The sequence below is a fragment of the Solenopsis invicta genome, chromosome 12 (genome assembly GCF_016802725.1).
Source record: "Solenopsis invicta isolate M01_SB chromosome 12, UNIL_Sinv_3.0, whole genome shotgun sequence".
NCBI classification, from domain to species: domain Eukaryota; kingdom Metazoa; phylum Arthropoda; class Insecta; order Hymenoptera; family Formicidae; genus Solenopsis; species Solenopsis invicta.
The window spans coordinates 7,248,717-7,262,621 of NC_052675.1; the positions used below are offsets into that span (position 1 = coordinate 7,248,717).

Below are 13,905 nucleotides of genomic sequence, written 5' to 3' on the forward strand. Positions count from 1 at the left end.
TTTATTCATGAATATCTATTTTGTCCCCTTCAAAGTAATCCCCATGAGATATTATACACTTGTGCCAACGGTTTTTCCAATCTTCGAAGCACTTCAAAAAATCATTTTTTTTTATCTTGTTCAGCTCCTCCTTCGATGTCGTCTTTATCTCGTCAAGCGTAGCGTAACGTCGTCCTTTCATGGGCCTCTTCAGTTTAGGGAACAAGAAAAAGTCACAGGGGGCCAGATCTGGGGAATACGGTGGCTGCGGCATCATTAGTGTGTTGTTTTTGGCCAAAAAGTCGCGCACAAGCAACGATGTGTGAGCAGGGGCGTTATCGTGGTGCAAAAGCCAATTTTTGTTCTTCCACAAATCCGGGCGTTTCTGGCGGATTGCTTCGCGCAAATTGCGCATAACTTGCAGGTAATATTCCTTATTGACCGTTCTACCCTGTGGCAAGAACTCATGATGCACCACGCCCCTGCAATCGAAGAAAACTGTCAGCAAAACTTTCACATTCGACCGAACTTGGCGCGCTTTTTTCGGTCTTGGTTCGTGCGGCAGCTTCCATTGAGATGATTGAGCTTTGGTTTCCACGTCATAACCATAAACCCACGATTCGTCACCAGTTATGACCCTCTGGAGCAAATTTGGGTCGTCGCGGACAGAGTCCAACATCTCATTAGCAATGTTCATGCGATGCTGTTTTTGGTCGCAATTGAGCAATTTTGGTACGAATTTCGCGGCGACCCGTCTCATGCCCAAATCATTGATAAAAATCGAATGGCACGAGCCAATCGATATGTTTAGGTCCTCAGCAACTTCTCTAACGGTGATTCGACGATTGGCCAATACCATTTTCTCCACTTCATTAATTTTTTCGTCTGTTGTTGAAGTGCTCGGGCGTCCGGCACGCTCTTCGTCGTTCACATCTTCTCGGCCTTCTGAGAACATTTTGTACCACCGATAAACGTTGCTTCGGTCCAAGGTAGCTTCTCCGTATGCCACAGTCAACATTCGGAATGCATCCGCGCACTTAATTTCGTTTTTCACACAAAATTTGATACAGGTTCTTTGATCCATTTTTTTGAATAGGTAAAAATCGAAGACGATCCAAAACACGTGCAAGCAAAGCAGCTGTCAACAATTAAGTGAACATTCAAAATGGCCGAGCTTGTCGGCATAAGTGAGAGACATGAGTACCAACATAACGCCACAAAAAGATCGAAATTCGAATATACGTAACCCGCGAAAATTCAAAATTCGCGATACTTTTTGAACACACCTCGTATATACAGTAGTGACAGTGCGAGAAAAGTATGGATCAAATTTCTTCTGCGCATGCGTTGGCTATACAAACAAGAATATGGCGGACTGTCATAACAATATCACATGATATCACATATGTAGTCAAGCTGCACTAAACTGCGACGATATACCGGCAAATAAAATAAGTGTAAAAATTAGTAAATCTGAGGAAAATTTTATATTACAATTATAATTTTATTATTATTATTTAAAATGAATGCAAGAGGAGGCTATTCTTGTGTTTTTGCTACATGCAAAAATATTTCTGGGCGGACAGAAAATAAAATAAGTTTCTTTCGATTTATAATTTATTAACAGAAATTTTAAATCTCAACCAGGTCACAAAAAAATTATAATTTTAAACCACAATTAAAGACGTTTTCATTTTCTATTTTATTTATTCGCCGTTTTATTTTACTCGTTTGGTTTTAATATTTTTATTGTAATAAATAAAAATATCTAATTTTGTGATTATGTTTTTTAAAATTATCTGTAACATTGTTTTAATATTTTTATTAATTTTATATCACTATTTTGAATAAACTTCTTTACATATAATATTAATATTTTGTCCGTTTCAATTGTTGCAACATCCTATAATACCTATTGCATTTTTATATATTCATAATCTTACTACAATTTCTATTGTACTTTACTTCTTATTTTTTCATTTATTCTGCTTTCAAATTTCTATTAATTTATTTATTTATTTCTGGGTTTTAACTGATATATGTCAACTGCTAACCCCATTTGCAACATCCTACACTTCCGTGCAATATGAACTAAATGTTTATTATCAACAATTATTAATTGTGATTAATTTATTTAATATTTTTTTAGAATAACAGCAAATATCTTGGAATCTTTCAAGATACGTAGAATCTTTCAAGACACGTATCATCTATTGCGATGAAAATGCTACTACATACTGCAAGAGCAATTTGTAAATAATTTCATACAAAAAAATGTGAAAAATATAATATTGAATTTTTTATTACTTCGTAAGTGGGAATTATTTAGACTTTAGGATATTAATGATAATTAAATAAATTTTTATCGTTATTTTATTATTTTCCCTATTCTTATTCTAATACCAGATAGCATAAATTTGTATACACATCTAAAATTGGGATATAAAACATCTTACAGACTACTTAAGTTATGATGTTTTAAAGATGCCTTATATTTCGATTTTAAACTTGTATTGCCTGAGATTGCCATTAAATTGTTAACTTACAATTATCACACTTCACATATTATGTTATAATGTTATTAATTTATTCCAGAAATACATTGACATTAAAAAAATAAATCTATTTTAGTATATATAGTTGTATATTGAAAATCATATATAGGATTTATCTGAATTGTAAAAGTAGTTTGCAAAATATTGTAACGTCTCTTGTTGTCGTTTAAATTCAGCCTCCTATACAATCCTCAAAATGGCTGACAGTCACGTGATCGAGGACCATTGACAAAGAAGCCGACAGCTACTGTCGCTACTGTATATACTGTGGTTGAGTGAGCAAACGAGCAAAAGAAAGAAAGAAAGAGAAAATTTTTCGAGTGCATAAAGTGTAAGCAATATGAGCAAACTTGACAAATGACGATAGGTGGCACACGCAGCACACTAGTTACTCTAGAGACTATTTGCGCTTGGCAACGTCGATATTACTATTCGCGAATCAAATTTTTATAGAGTTGTGCGGTGGATGTTCGACATTTGAAAATTTAAATTCTTTACGACAATCAGTGATACTCGAGAAAGAACTTGTTCGTCGCAGAATGTCCGGCGATGTGCAACCAAGGAAACGAAAGGAAAAACGACGTAAAAAAGGTACAAATGAGTGCGAGAGCAACTCAACCCAATTACGATTGATACCTCACTTTTGTAACACGACTCCTACGACTTACGCGATATTTTTAGCATTGTTTCCATTTATCCTCTAGCATCGCCATTGATCGATATAACTCTTTCCTCGTTTCCTTGAAAACATTCGTTTCGTCTGAAAACATCCATCGCGCAATATACCTCGCCACGCGCTTACGCTTCTTTTTTTACGTTCCCATTTTTTAAATACTAATGAACTTGCGCTTTGCGCATTGTTACATGATTTTACGGCCGCAAACTCGTATTTACGGACGTTGGAACGAAATGGCGCGGTGCGTCGCAACGAGACGACCTCGCTTCGCCTCGATATTACGGACGTATAATGCAGTTTATTCTTACGATCCTCTGTCAAGTTCCAAAAATATCTGTGCGCCGTGGTTTGTCAGCTACTCTGGCAGTCACTCGCCTCGTCGACCATGCGCGCGCGCGCACGTGCATGCGACACATGCATATATCTTCTTCCGATTTTTACATTTATCTCTTGAATACGACCTGTCGCGATTGTCAACTTATTTACAGCAACAATCACGCTCGCTACTCACTTTCACTCCCCCCCCCTCTTTTTCCCTCTTTCTTATATTATTATATTATAAATAATTTTCATCTTTTATTTAGAAACATATGCTGCGATCATCGACACACTGCTGATATCACATATATCTTAATTGCAGTAACATATATGATTACTATTAACTCTCTCCAAAGAAATGACTTACCGTTCTTATCATAATTTTCATACTTTCTTGAGAAAATCATGAAAAAATGTATTTTTAAGAAAATTTTTTTAATCCAGGGTACTACAAGGTATTCACAAGTGTTTTATGCCGTTTTAATTCAAATAACAGTCAATTCTTTTTTTAGATCTGAGAGTATCCGAGTGACGATTAACGAGCACTAATTGTGTTATTAGTTGACATGAGATTACTTAGACAACACAAAATCTAAAATCAAATAATAAAACGTCTTTAAAATTATTTTTGGAAATATGTGTTAAAGACTACATCTTTTAGACGTTTTATGACCTGAATTTAAACTTTGTGTTGCTCGAATTAAACTGTTTACTGGTATATAGTTTTTGTTATATACATATAAAGTTAGAATCGACCGAAGAAAATTTGGCAGTCATTCGAATTAGAAAATATGGATTTTACTAACTTTCGAGCCAACCTATCTTTTAGTTTCAAGAATAGATTAAACTGTATTATCCAGTCTAAAAGCATTTCTTGTTCATCTATTTCATCTATTTAAAATTTGCTCCACTTTTTACACATTATTACGCCTCTCTTGTACATTTCACAATACCTGTTTTATGCAGCTTTTATTACTAAAGTTAATTATATTAATTGAAATAATTATAATAATACTACATTTACTGCATTTTGTAATTTTAATATTATATTTTTTACTTTTACTCATATATCAATTTTAAATACTGAGTCGATAAGTTATTAAGTATATAATATATATATATATATATATATATATAATACACATAAATTTGTATGTTTACACATTATTTAAATTTGTATGTTTATACATCTTTCATTATTTATTTGTCCATTTTTTTTAACGGAAAATATATATATTATTCAATGCGACTTTAATAATATAAAATGTGTCTGTTTCTTCTCCTCCCTTTCTCTCTCCCTCTACCCTTTTTTTCCTTCTTTTCTTTCGCCCTTTTTATTTTTTTCTCTTCCTGCTTAATTAACAAATAACAATCAAAAATATTTTTACCTCCTCGTAACCTTGATTTTTTTATCCATTAGGTAGAAAAATGTTTTTAATAATTTAAATATTCTATAATTTATTACATTTAGATGATGAAGATACTGGTACCCCACCACCTATTTTGATCAGCCCGACTGATACTTCTGCCGAAAATGTCACCATTCACATTTATAAAGAGAGCAGCATAGGTGGACATTGGTGTGCACGAATCATATTTTTTGTTTTATTGGCTCTTCTTGCAGGATTAATCGGTATAATAATCTTTGAACATAGAGGAACTACAGATGGTAAATAAAAGAATAAATTTTTTCGACACAATGCAAATAATTCAACTAAATTTAACTAAAAAGAGACTTGTGCTAAAAGCGTGTTTTATAATACATTTTACATTTTTTAAGTCGATACACCGCTAGCATCATTACGTTGGGCAAGTATATTTGAAGGCTGGATAGACGATTCACCATCCAATCATGGCGATGTATCGTACGAACCGGAAGAAAAAATGCAACTGAGCGAAGAAACAGAAGAAGAAGAGCAGAAGGAAGAGGAAGAAGAGGAGGAGGAGAAAGAGGAGGAAAAAGAAATAGATCATAACAAAAAAAAATCGACAAAAGTTGAAAAAGATGATGAAAATATAGAAAAAGATATGAAAGAAATTGGACAAGAAGGAAAAACAGAAGAGGAGATTGACGGTGAGGAGGAGGAAGAAGAAGAGGAGGAGGAGGAGGAGGAAGAGGAGGAGGAGGAAGAGGAGGAGGAGGAAGAGGAGGAGGAGGAGGAGGAGGAGGAGGAAGAGGAGGAGGAGGAAGAGGAGGAGGAGGAAGAGGAGGAGGAGGAAAAGGAGGAGGAAGAAAAAGAGGAGGCAGAAGAAACAGAAGAACAGCAAAAAGAAGAAGAACAAGAAGAAAAAGAAAAAGCAGTAAAGGACAATACAGAGACAATAGATGGTATGTAAATTGCGATATAAAAACATTTCGAGCATGTACTTTTTTTATTAAGATGATATAATCTTCAGAGAATCGAAGCAGAAGGGAACAAAAGGAAGACAGAGATGTTACTGAACAAGTTGATGAAGAAGGAAATAATGATGATGACTCGCAACAAGAATTTCATGTATTAGAAGAAGTTGACGAAACAAATGAAGACGAAGATGCTGATGGGGAAAATAATATGATAAATCACCTGGATAGGGAACTTGATGAATTTAGCGTAGAAACAACTGACAATTCTGTACAAGAAAAGAATAATGATGTATTTAAAGAATTCCCAGGTATACCTGGCGTTAATGAAATCGACGATAATAGTGCTGAACCTCTAGAAGAGGTATACATCGTTAATTCTATTATTTTTATATATTTCATTTGTAACTATTTCTCTGAGATTATCTTTCTAAGATTAACATTATTATTTTATTTATATATATTAATGATATTTTTTGTTATTAATGCCTTTTTATCAGATAGATAGTGAAGAAACTGAAGAAGAAAGTTTAAATGATATAAATAGTGAACCCGAGGAAGAAGAAATTGAAGAAGAACCTACTAGTGGTAAGTTAATTAAAATCTATAACAAAATATACATTAACAATACTTTTAGATAATTACCCAGTAAACAGAAATGGTAAATTGTAAATTGAAAATTTGTAATTTATTTTAATTCATTTAAATATATTTTAAATTAAAAGACAGCAATTAAGTCATTTCCCATGTTATGGATTAAAATGGATTGGAAAATCCGCGTAAACTTCTTTTAGATTAAAAAATATAAAAATCACTTTGTTTCAATCCCGTTTCATGGATTTAAATGGATCATATAACTAATATGAACCCGTATAACTTTTTTGGATTAAAAAAATAGAAATTCCGTAATTTCAATTTTACTTCATGGATTAAAATTCAAGGAATTCTTAAACTTTCATTGGATAAAAATAGATTTGTGTGATCATTGCCGAATCAAAATTCTTAGTTTTTTAAATCCATTTCCGTTTGCTGGGTACATAATTAAATATAGATTTATGTGATCCTCCATGCTCTTATCTCATTTCATTTTAAATAAATGTGTAACACAAGAATAGAGATAATATAATCAGTTTTGTAATATATGTGAATAAAATATTATATTTGTCTTATATTAATCACAATATTTTCTTGTAACAAGAATAGCAATCAGAAATAACATATGGTGGTTGCAGTGGCTGTGAAGTTCGGAGTCGGTGTTGCACTTGTTGTTGCTGCGCATTTTGTTCTCGTTAGACGATGGAATAACGGTAAATTTTTCATTACACATTATTTTATATCAGCACATTTCTTATAATTATAGCTACAAAGTATACGTTAAAACAAAGGAAAAATTATACGTATCAAATACAAATCAAGTTAAAATAATTACAGCATTATTATAATTGAAAAGATTAAATTAAATTTTTTTGCAGGTAAGTAACATTTTATGCAAATTATAATTAAATTAAAACATGTTTTATATGTTTGAAAAACTTAGAATCAATAAGATGATTAGACTTGTATGTGTTTGTAACATTCAATATTGAATGATTTAATGTTTTAGTTGATATTGGTACTTTTCGTTCTTCACATGATATAACCAACATACCTGATTTATCAAGACGTGATACAATAATTTCACCTCCTCACCTTAAACAAGTAATTAAGTCATTTGAGAAAATTGAACATAAAGCACCTCTACAAGTACAAGTAAAAAATTATGAAGACTTAAGATCCAAATATAATAAGTTGCAAGAAGAAAATATTTCATTAACTGACTTAACGAAACTAGTTCCACAAGATAAAACGATACAAGTAAAAGAAAAATTATCAACTCAAAGCACAACTGAAGAAGGTACAGTGTTAATAATATCATATTGTTTTTTTCTTATGTTTTTTGTATAGTTTGTTGATAAATGATACACATCAGATTTATATTTTATTTATATTTTTAATTGTAGAAATCAATATTAGCCATGGCCAATCTAATATGTCATCTGAAGAAGAAGAAGAAGAAGAAGAAGAAGAAGAAGAAGAAGAAGACGAGGAGGAAGATTATGAATTGGAAACATCAGAAGGCAAACGTGTTTCCAGAGTAAATGAATATGGTGGACAAATAAAAGATAAAGATGAACAAGAAGATGAAGAAATAGAAGATGAGGAAATCGAAAATATTGACGATTCAGAATTAATAGCTAAACTTGAAGTAAAATATGGAAAGTTACCTACCCCACAAGATAGTGAAGTTGAAGAAGAAGAGGAAGAGGAAGAGGAGGAAGAGGAGGAAGAGGAAGAGGAGGAAGAGGAGGAAGAAGAAGAAGAATTAGAGGAGGAAGAGGAGAAAGAGAAACATAGTAAAATGCCAAAATGGAAACGTAAATAATAAATTATTAATTTTGATATTCTTTCTTATTCTTACAATTAATAGTACGATTTTTTGTTAATTATATAATAGAAATTTGTATATATTATAATTCTATAAAATATTTTTTATTATCATTGTCATTAGATTAAATATTACCATTTCCCAGTTATAAATAATTTAAATTTTACATATGAGAAATAATTCAAATGAGCATGGAGGATCTTTGTTTCAATGACAGAGTAATCCTTCTTAATCAAAGCCCCTAAAATAATTTAAAATATATAAAAAAATGAATTAAAACCTCTTTAAATATAAACTATATATAAATTTATATAATAAATATAAATTTAAATATAGTTTAATATAAATTTAAATGTACATCATTTTTGCGAAATTACTTTTTTACAAACAGGTATTAAAGAGTTAAAGGGCTCACATGTGGAACCTCAAGCGAGAAGATCCACTCAACAGATAGGGAGGGAGTCTAGGCAAGTGGATAATAGACAACCTAAAAATGGAGAAAAAGCTTATAATTTTAGTAAAAATATATCAAATTTAGATGATATAATCACATACGAAGAAAATAATTCTGTAAAATCTCAGGCTGTCAGAGAGTTCCACAATTAGAATACACATATTCTTGCAAAATAACTTTGTTAAACATACGTGTTTTTTTTTCGAGCTGAAACTACTGTTTTCTCAACAAATCGTGTTATGTTTGTATTATAATGCGATGTTATCAGTAATTTTTAAATATTAAAATATAATATTATTATATATACAGAAAAAACTTTGTTTTCTCTCTCTTTTTCTCTTATCCTTAATTCATCTTTAACCCAGTTGTTTCTACTTTTGTTTGTTGTACGCAAGAATATTATAGCTCGAAATATCTCAAATTCGTTAAAACTAAACTAGTGACGCAAATAAATTTTTATAAGAGACATTCAATTTTTAGACTGACTGATGTTATATATGTCCAAGTTAACTTGATTGAAGAAACAGAGGATATATACATGCTTTATAAGGTGTATCACAAAATTTATTTAAAATCATAATAATAAACAAATTGTGATGATGTATAATAACATGATGCATAGTAATTAATACATTAACTCTTGCGAAAAAATTAAAACACAATGTATCAAATGATACGTTTTTTTATATAAAATCATTTATTCGAAACGTTGACAATACAAGAAAACAATAATAATTTTAATACATATAAAATTATTTCATTCAATTTTGAAATATTTCAGCATTTGATAAAGAAATTATACTCTTTGCATAAAGTTAAAGAAGATCAATTTTTATCTTCACATTTTATACAGACTGATTATTAATGACTGTTTCCATGTTTTACCATAAGAGCATGATTTACCGATACGTATTTCTAAGATATTATTATATTAGAAATTACAAATGCGTGCTCCTATGGTAAAAAGTGGGAACAGTCATTAATAATCACCCTATATATTTTTTTTTCTTTTCAAAGTACTTTAAAAAAATGATAAACCTCATCTATCACATGCGATGCGCGTGAGTTACAATAATCGATAAAATATTTTATACATAACGCCATGTCTCTAGAACTGTATGTAACGTGTGCAGTGTTTTAACTGTCTTGTCATTCAGCACAAAATATATTTTACAGTGTAAAAATAATTTTACTAATATATATATATATATATATATATATATATATATATATATATATATATATATAAGAAATTTAACTTTATTTTCTGGAAATATGTTTACTATCACGAAAAATCGGTCATCAAGAAATAATAATCTTAACATTTTCAGTATCATATTAATGCATATCTACGAATGTGACGCATCGAAAAATATAATGTGACAACTAAAAAATTATATGTAAAAAATAACTTTCTGCAGAGAAGGTAATTCGTGCAATAATGGCGTATCATGATTTAATATTTATGCTTATGTCTATGTTTACGTGGAGAAGGGGAAGGAGGACTACAAGCTCTATGTTTAGAAGAAGTACGTGGAGGCGGTGGGGGCGACAAAGAGGGTGATCTACGCCTTTTCCTATCACAACGCTCATTGACGGGCGATCTGCGTGATCCTCTACCTGAAGAAAAGGAAGGCGATGGCGTACGTCGAATACGAGGAGGCGACGGGGTAACTGGTACACGTTTTTTATATGGAGATCTTGATCTGCGTTTGCAACGTGGTGATCTACTGCGTGATCTAAAAATATATTACGAGTCTAAATAAATGTCAATATGCAATTATTCTACAAATAATATTAATAATATTATAACAAAATTCAACAGTATGCTTTTTTTAAGTTACACGCGGGCTATAAAGGAGTATCAATTAAGTATTGCGTCATAGAATATTTTTTAGTAATATTGATTCAAGTATCGCTAGGCAGCAAATATTGTACAATAAGGATGTATAGACAGAGGAAGAAACGTATATAAATCTCAAACGAAATTTTTACCTATATCTTGTAATTTTTGCTGATGGACTTGACGATCGCCTTCGATCTCTGTAGCTGTGACTAGGCGATTCCGGTGTTGTACTCCGACTTCGTTTCTTCTCTCTTCGTTTCTCATCATCTCGTTCTTCGCTTTTTACATCTTTCATTTCTCTCTCACTCTACAAAATTATTATGTTACGTGTGTTATGTTGTTATATGTGTATGCGTGATTATTATGTCAAAATAAATAAAAAGAATTATGCATTTCTACCTTTCTTATAAGTTTCTTTCTATAATGTTCCACTTGTGCCTGTATCGTCATACCAGACTTCAATGTTCTTCTACCACTTTCTAATTCATCTTGATATTGCATAATTTTTACCTCAATTTCACGTAATCTGCTTCGCCTTTCTTCATTATAATCTCTACGATTATAAAGTAATTTTTACAAATATATTTCAGCGTAGATATTTGTGCTACAAAAAGATATTATCAATCGCAATTGTTACATAAAAGTTTTACCTGGAATCCATACTAGTATCTTGAGAATTGGAATCTTCATTTTGACCTAATTCTTCCCATTTACTAGTAGTCATTGCCTGTGCCTCGACCTAATGAAGAAATATGATATAAACGAGAAGATATTTAATTATTAAATTATTTCATTTATAACCGGTTTACAATATCCGGTTAAATTAATCGCTGATTTTTTTCATTGGAATGACCAATCGCATCTGCTGTTAAACTAAAATCGATCAATCAAAGTTAACGGCATTAACAAAACCGGTCCTTCAAGACAAAAACATTTTGAAACCTGATCAGGATCAACAGTTTCCCATCGTGAAGGAACGAATCCAGCTGGCATTGTTGATTTCTTCTCATCATCTTTATTTCGCACATTTGCACTATCGTCATCATCCATTGGAATGCCATCGATGTCTTCATCCACTACGATAAATACATATATACACATACAGGTACATATACACATACATGCATATATGTGTATATACGTAAAGTTGTCATTTATTAATATATATACTATATCGATTTAGGAACGTATATTTACTAGGCACTCCATCAATATCATCATAACTTGAAGTTGGTTGAGATGTGAGACCATGTTTCATGGCACCTTTCAACAAGGTTGCACCATCAAGCGGCACTCCATCTAAATCTTCAGTACCATCACCATCAACATCCGATAATGGTGCACCATCGATATCTTCATCATTCTCAGGTTCAGGTTCATCCATCTAAAAAAAAATTAAAATATTATATTATATCATAAAGTCTAATCTACTTATTATATTAAGTATATTATTACTGTAAATTAAGAATTTACCAAAACAAGTCCTAGGAAAGTATTCTGTAATTTGACCAGAAAATCTCTCGGATACACCGCCCAATCTTCCCATGCTCTGAACATTCGCATAACGCGAACTTTGAATCCTTCTGCTTTTAATCTACTGTCAAACTGCTTGTATGCTTGGTGAACTTCACTAAAAATATCCAAAAGACGTGTCTCGAATCTGTAAAATAAATATAAAATTAACATTATATGTATGCTTTCTTGATGCAAATTTTTTTTATAAAAAAAATAAATAAAAAGAAAATGCATGTAAACATATATATACGCGTGTCCAGGCACGCACTCAAAATCACTTACGCCTTCCTATAAATAGTAGCATTGGTTACTTTGACTCCGCAGTTATGTAATATGTCAGATATCAAATATAATCTTGCAATTTTTTTATTAACAGGAGTTTGTAGTATTGACAATGACTCTGAAATGCAATCACAAATCTCTTCAGCTGCTTCTGCATGTTCTATACAAAACACCATTGCTTCTGCAACTTTTATTCTTTCAGGTGATATGTTTCGCAATAAATCTTCTAAACGATCTCGTTGACTATAAAAACAAAAAATTTTCAAAAGATTAACATATACACATTTCTCACAAAGTGGGACGAAACTTGATAGAGAATTTAGTTCATATACATAGTCGTGAGCTAAAAGGTAGCAACACATTTTTTTTATGGTAGATGGTTTGATGCTTAATTGGTTGAATCCACAGGCAAGAACCAATGACGTTCGCCGTTTAATGAGCAAGTCTACATTTCAATAACAATCAAAGAAAATGTGTTGCAACCTTTTAGCTCACGACTATACGCACGCACGCACGCACGCACGCACGCACGCACGCACGCACGCACGCACGCACGCACGCGCACACACACACACACACACACACACACACACACACACACACACACACAAACACAGCTCAAAAAATTAAAAGATAAATTTTGCTCAGTAAATTTTTACCAATTTTTAAACTATAATTACTCAGCGAACAATTAACGTGTGTAAAAATAAATTTTCTACAAGACAAATTCTCTACTGTCAGATGCTTTATTTCATTTGCTATATCTCGCTAAATAACCTATGTAAAACAAATTTTTTTTTCTTTTATTTGAAAGAGCAAAGTCCATACTTTGAGATTGTATCAATGATTATATTCGCTAATTTTTTATTAAACGGTGCAAGACTGCAAATTTCATAATTTTGGATATCTCAAATATGTCTTTATTCAAAATTGACACCTTTAAGAATTAAACTCAATAAAAATTGAACAAAACACCTTGAAATGGAGAATTTACTTAGTAAAATTCTTTTTTTATATTTTTACATTAATACGTTTTTACGTTTATTATTCATTAAGTAATTACAGATTACAGACAGATAAAAATTTACTAAAAAAAAGTGATCCCCCAAGTTCTTTTGAACAGTGCTATATGTGCGTGTGTGCGTGTGCGTGTGCGTGTCATATGCGCGCGCGCGCGCGCGTGTGTGTGTGTGTGTGCGTGCGCGCGCGCGCGTGCGCGCGTGCGTGTGTGCGTGCGTGCGTGTGTGTGTGTGTGTGTGTGTGTGTGTGTGTGTGTGTACACAAAAATTAATAACTCGTTAACTATTACAAAAATCGCAAAGTGATACAAGACTTTTCAACTCAGTTTAATCCATTCTCTCTTTATGAAAGAGTTTAATCATTAATTATCAAATATTTTGTATAGGAAAGACCGGGAAAAATCGTTAGAAAGAGTAATTCGATAAATAAAAATATCTTTTTATGGGTACATATTAAAAATTTACTTTGAATACTGTAAACACGTCAAAATGTAA

The 13,905-nt window shown here is 31.7% G+C and overlaps 2 protein-coding genes across 5 annotated transcripts in view; one reads left to right on the plus strand and one right to left on the minus strand.

Annotated features, from left to right (window-relative positions):
* Nucleotides 1-2,886: 2,886 nt before the first annotated feature.
* Nucleotides 2,887-9,063, plus strand: LOC105197879 (glutamic acid-rich protein). Its single transcript, XM_026141296.2, has 9 exons — nucleotides 2,887-3,125; nucleotides 5,000-5,197; nucleotides 5,309-5,857; nucleotides 5,926-6,233; nucleotides 6,370-6,457; nucleotides 7,102-7,176; nucleotides 7,473-7,763; nucleotides 7,870-8,283; nucleotides 8,686-9,063. The coding sequence occupies exons 1-9, from the start codon at nucleotides 3,074-3,076 to the stop codon at nucleotides 8,898-8,900; spliced, it is 2,190 nt and encodes a 729-aa protein (XP_025997081.2). The 5' UTR covers nucleotides 2,887-3,073; the 3' UTR covers nucleotides 8,901-9,063.
* Nucleotides 9,064-9,756: 693 nt separating this feature from the next.
* The window catches only part of LOC105201318 (U2 snRNP-associated SURP motif-containing protein), a 10,875-nt gene continuing 6,726 nt past the window's right edge, over nucleotides 9,757-13,905 (minus strand). For 3 of the 4 annotated variants that reach the window (XM_039455776.1, XM_039455775.1, XM_039455773.1), the window contains 8 exons: nucleotides 12,392-12,634; nucleotides 12,068-12,254; nucleotides 11,792-11,978; nucleotides 11,537-11,670; nucleotides 11,245-11,333; nucleotides 10,994-11,147; nucleotides 10,744-10,901; nucleotides 9,757-10,487 (listed from right to left, as the gene is read on the minus strand). In XM_039455776.1, coding sequence (XP_039311710.1) covers nucleotides 10,205-10,487; nucleotides 10,744-10,901; nucleotides 10,994-11,147; nucleotides 11,245-11,333; nucleotides 11,537-11,670; nucleotides 11,792-11,978; nucleotides 12,068-12,254; nucleotides 12,392-12,634 — 1,435 coding nt within the window. In that variant the 3' untranslated portion in view covers nucleotides 9,757-10,204. The remainder of the gene's footprint in view (nucleotides 10,488-10,743; nucleotides 10,902-10,993; nucleotides 11,148-11,244; nucleotides 11,334-11,536; nucleotides 11,671-11,791; nucleotides 11,979-12,067; nucleotides 12,255-12,391; nucleotides 12,635-13,905) is intronic. The other variant, XM_039455774.1, reaches the window with a different exon arrangement.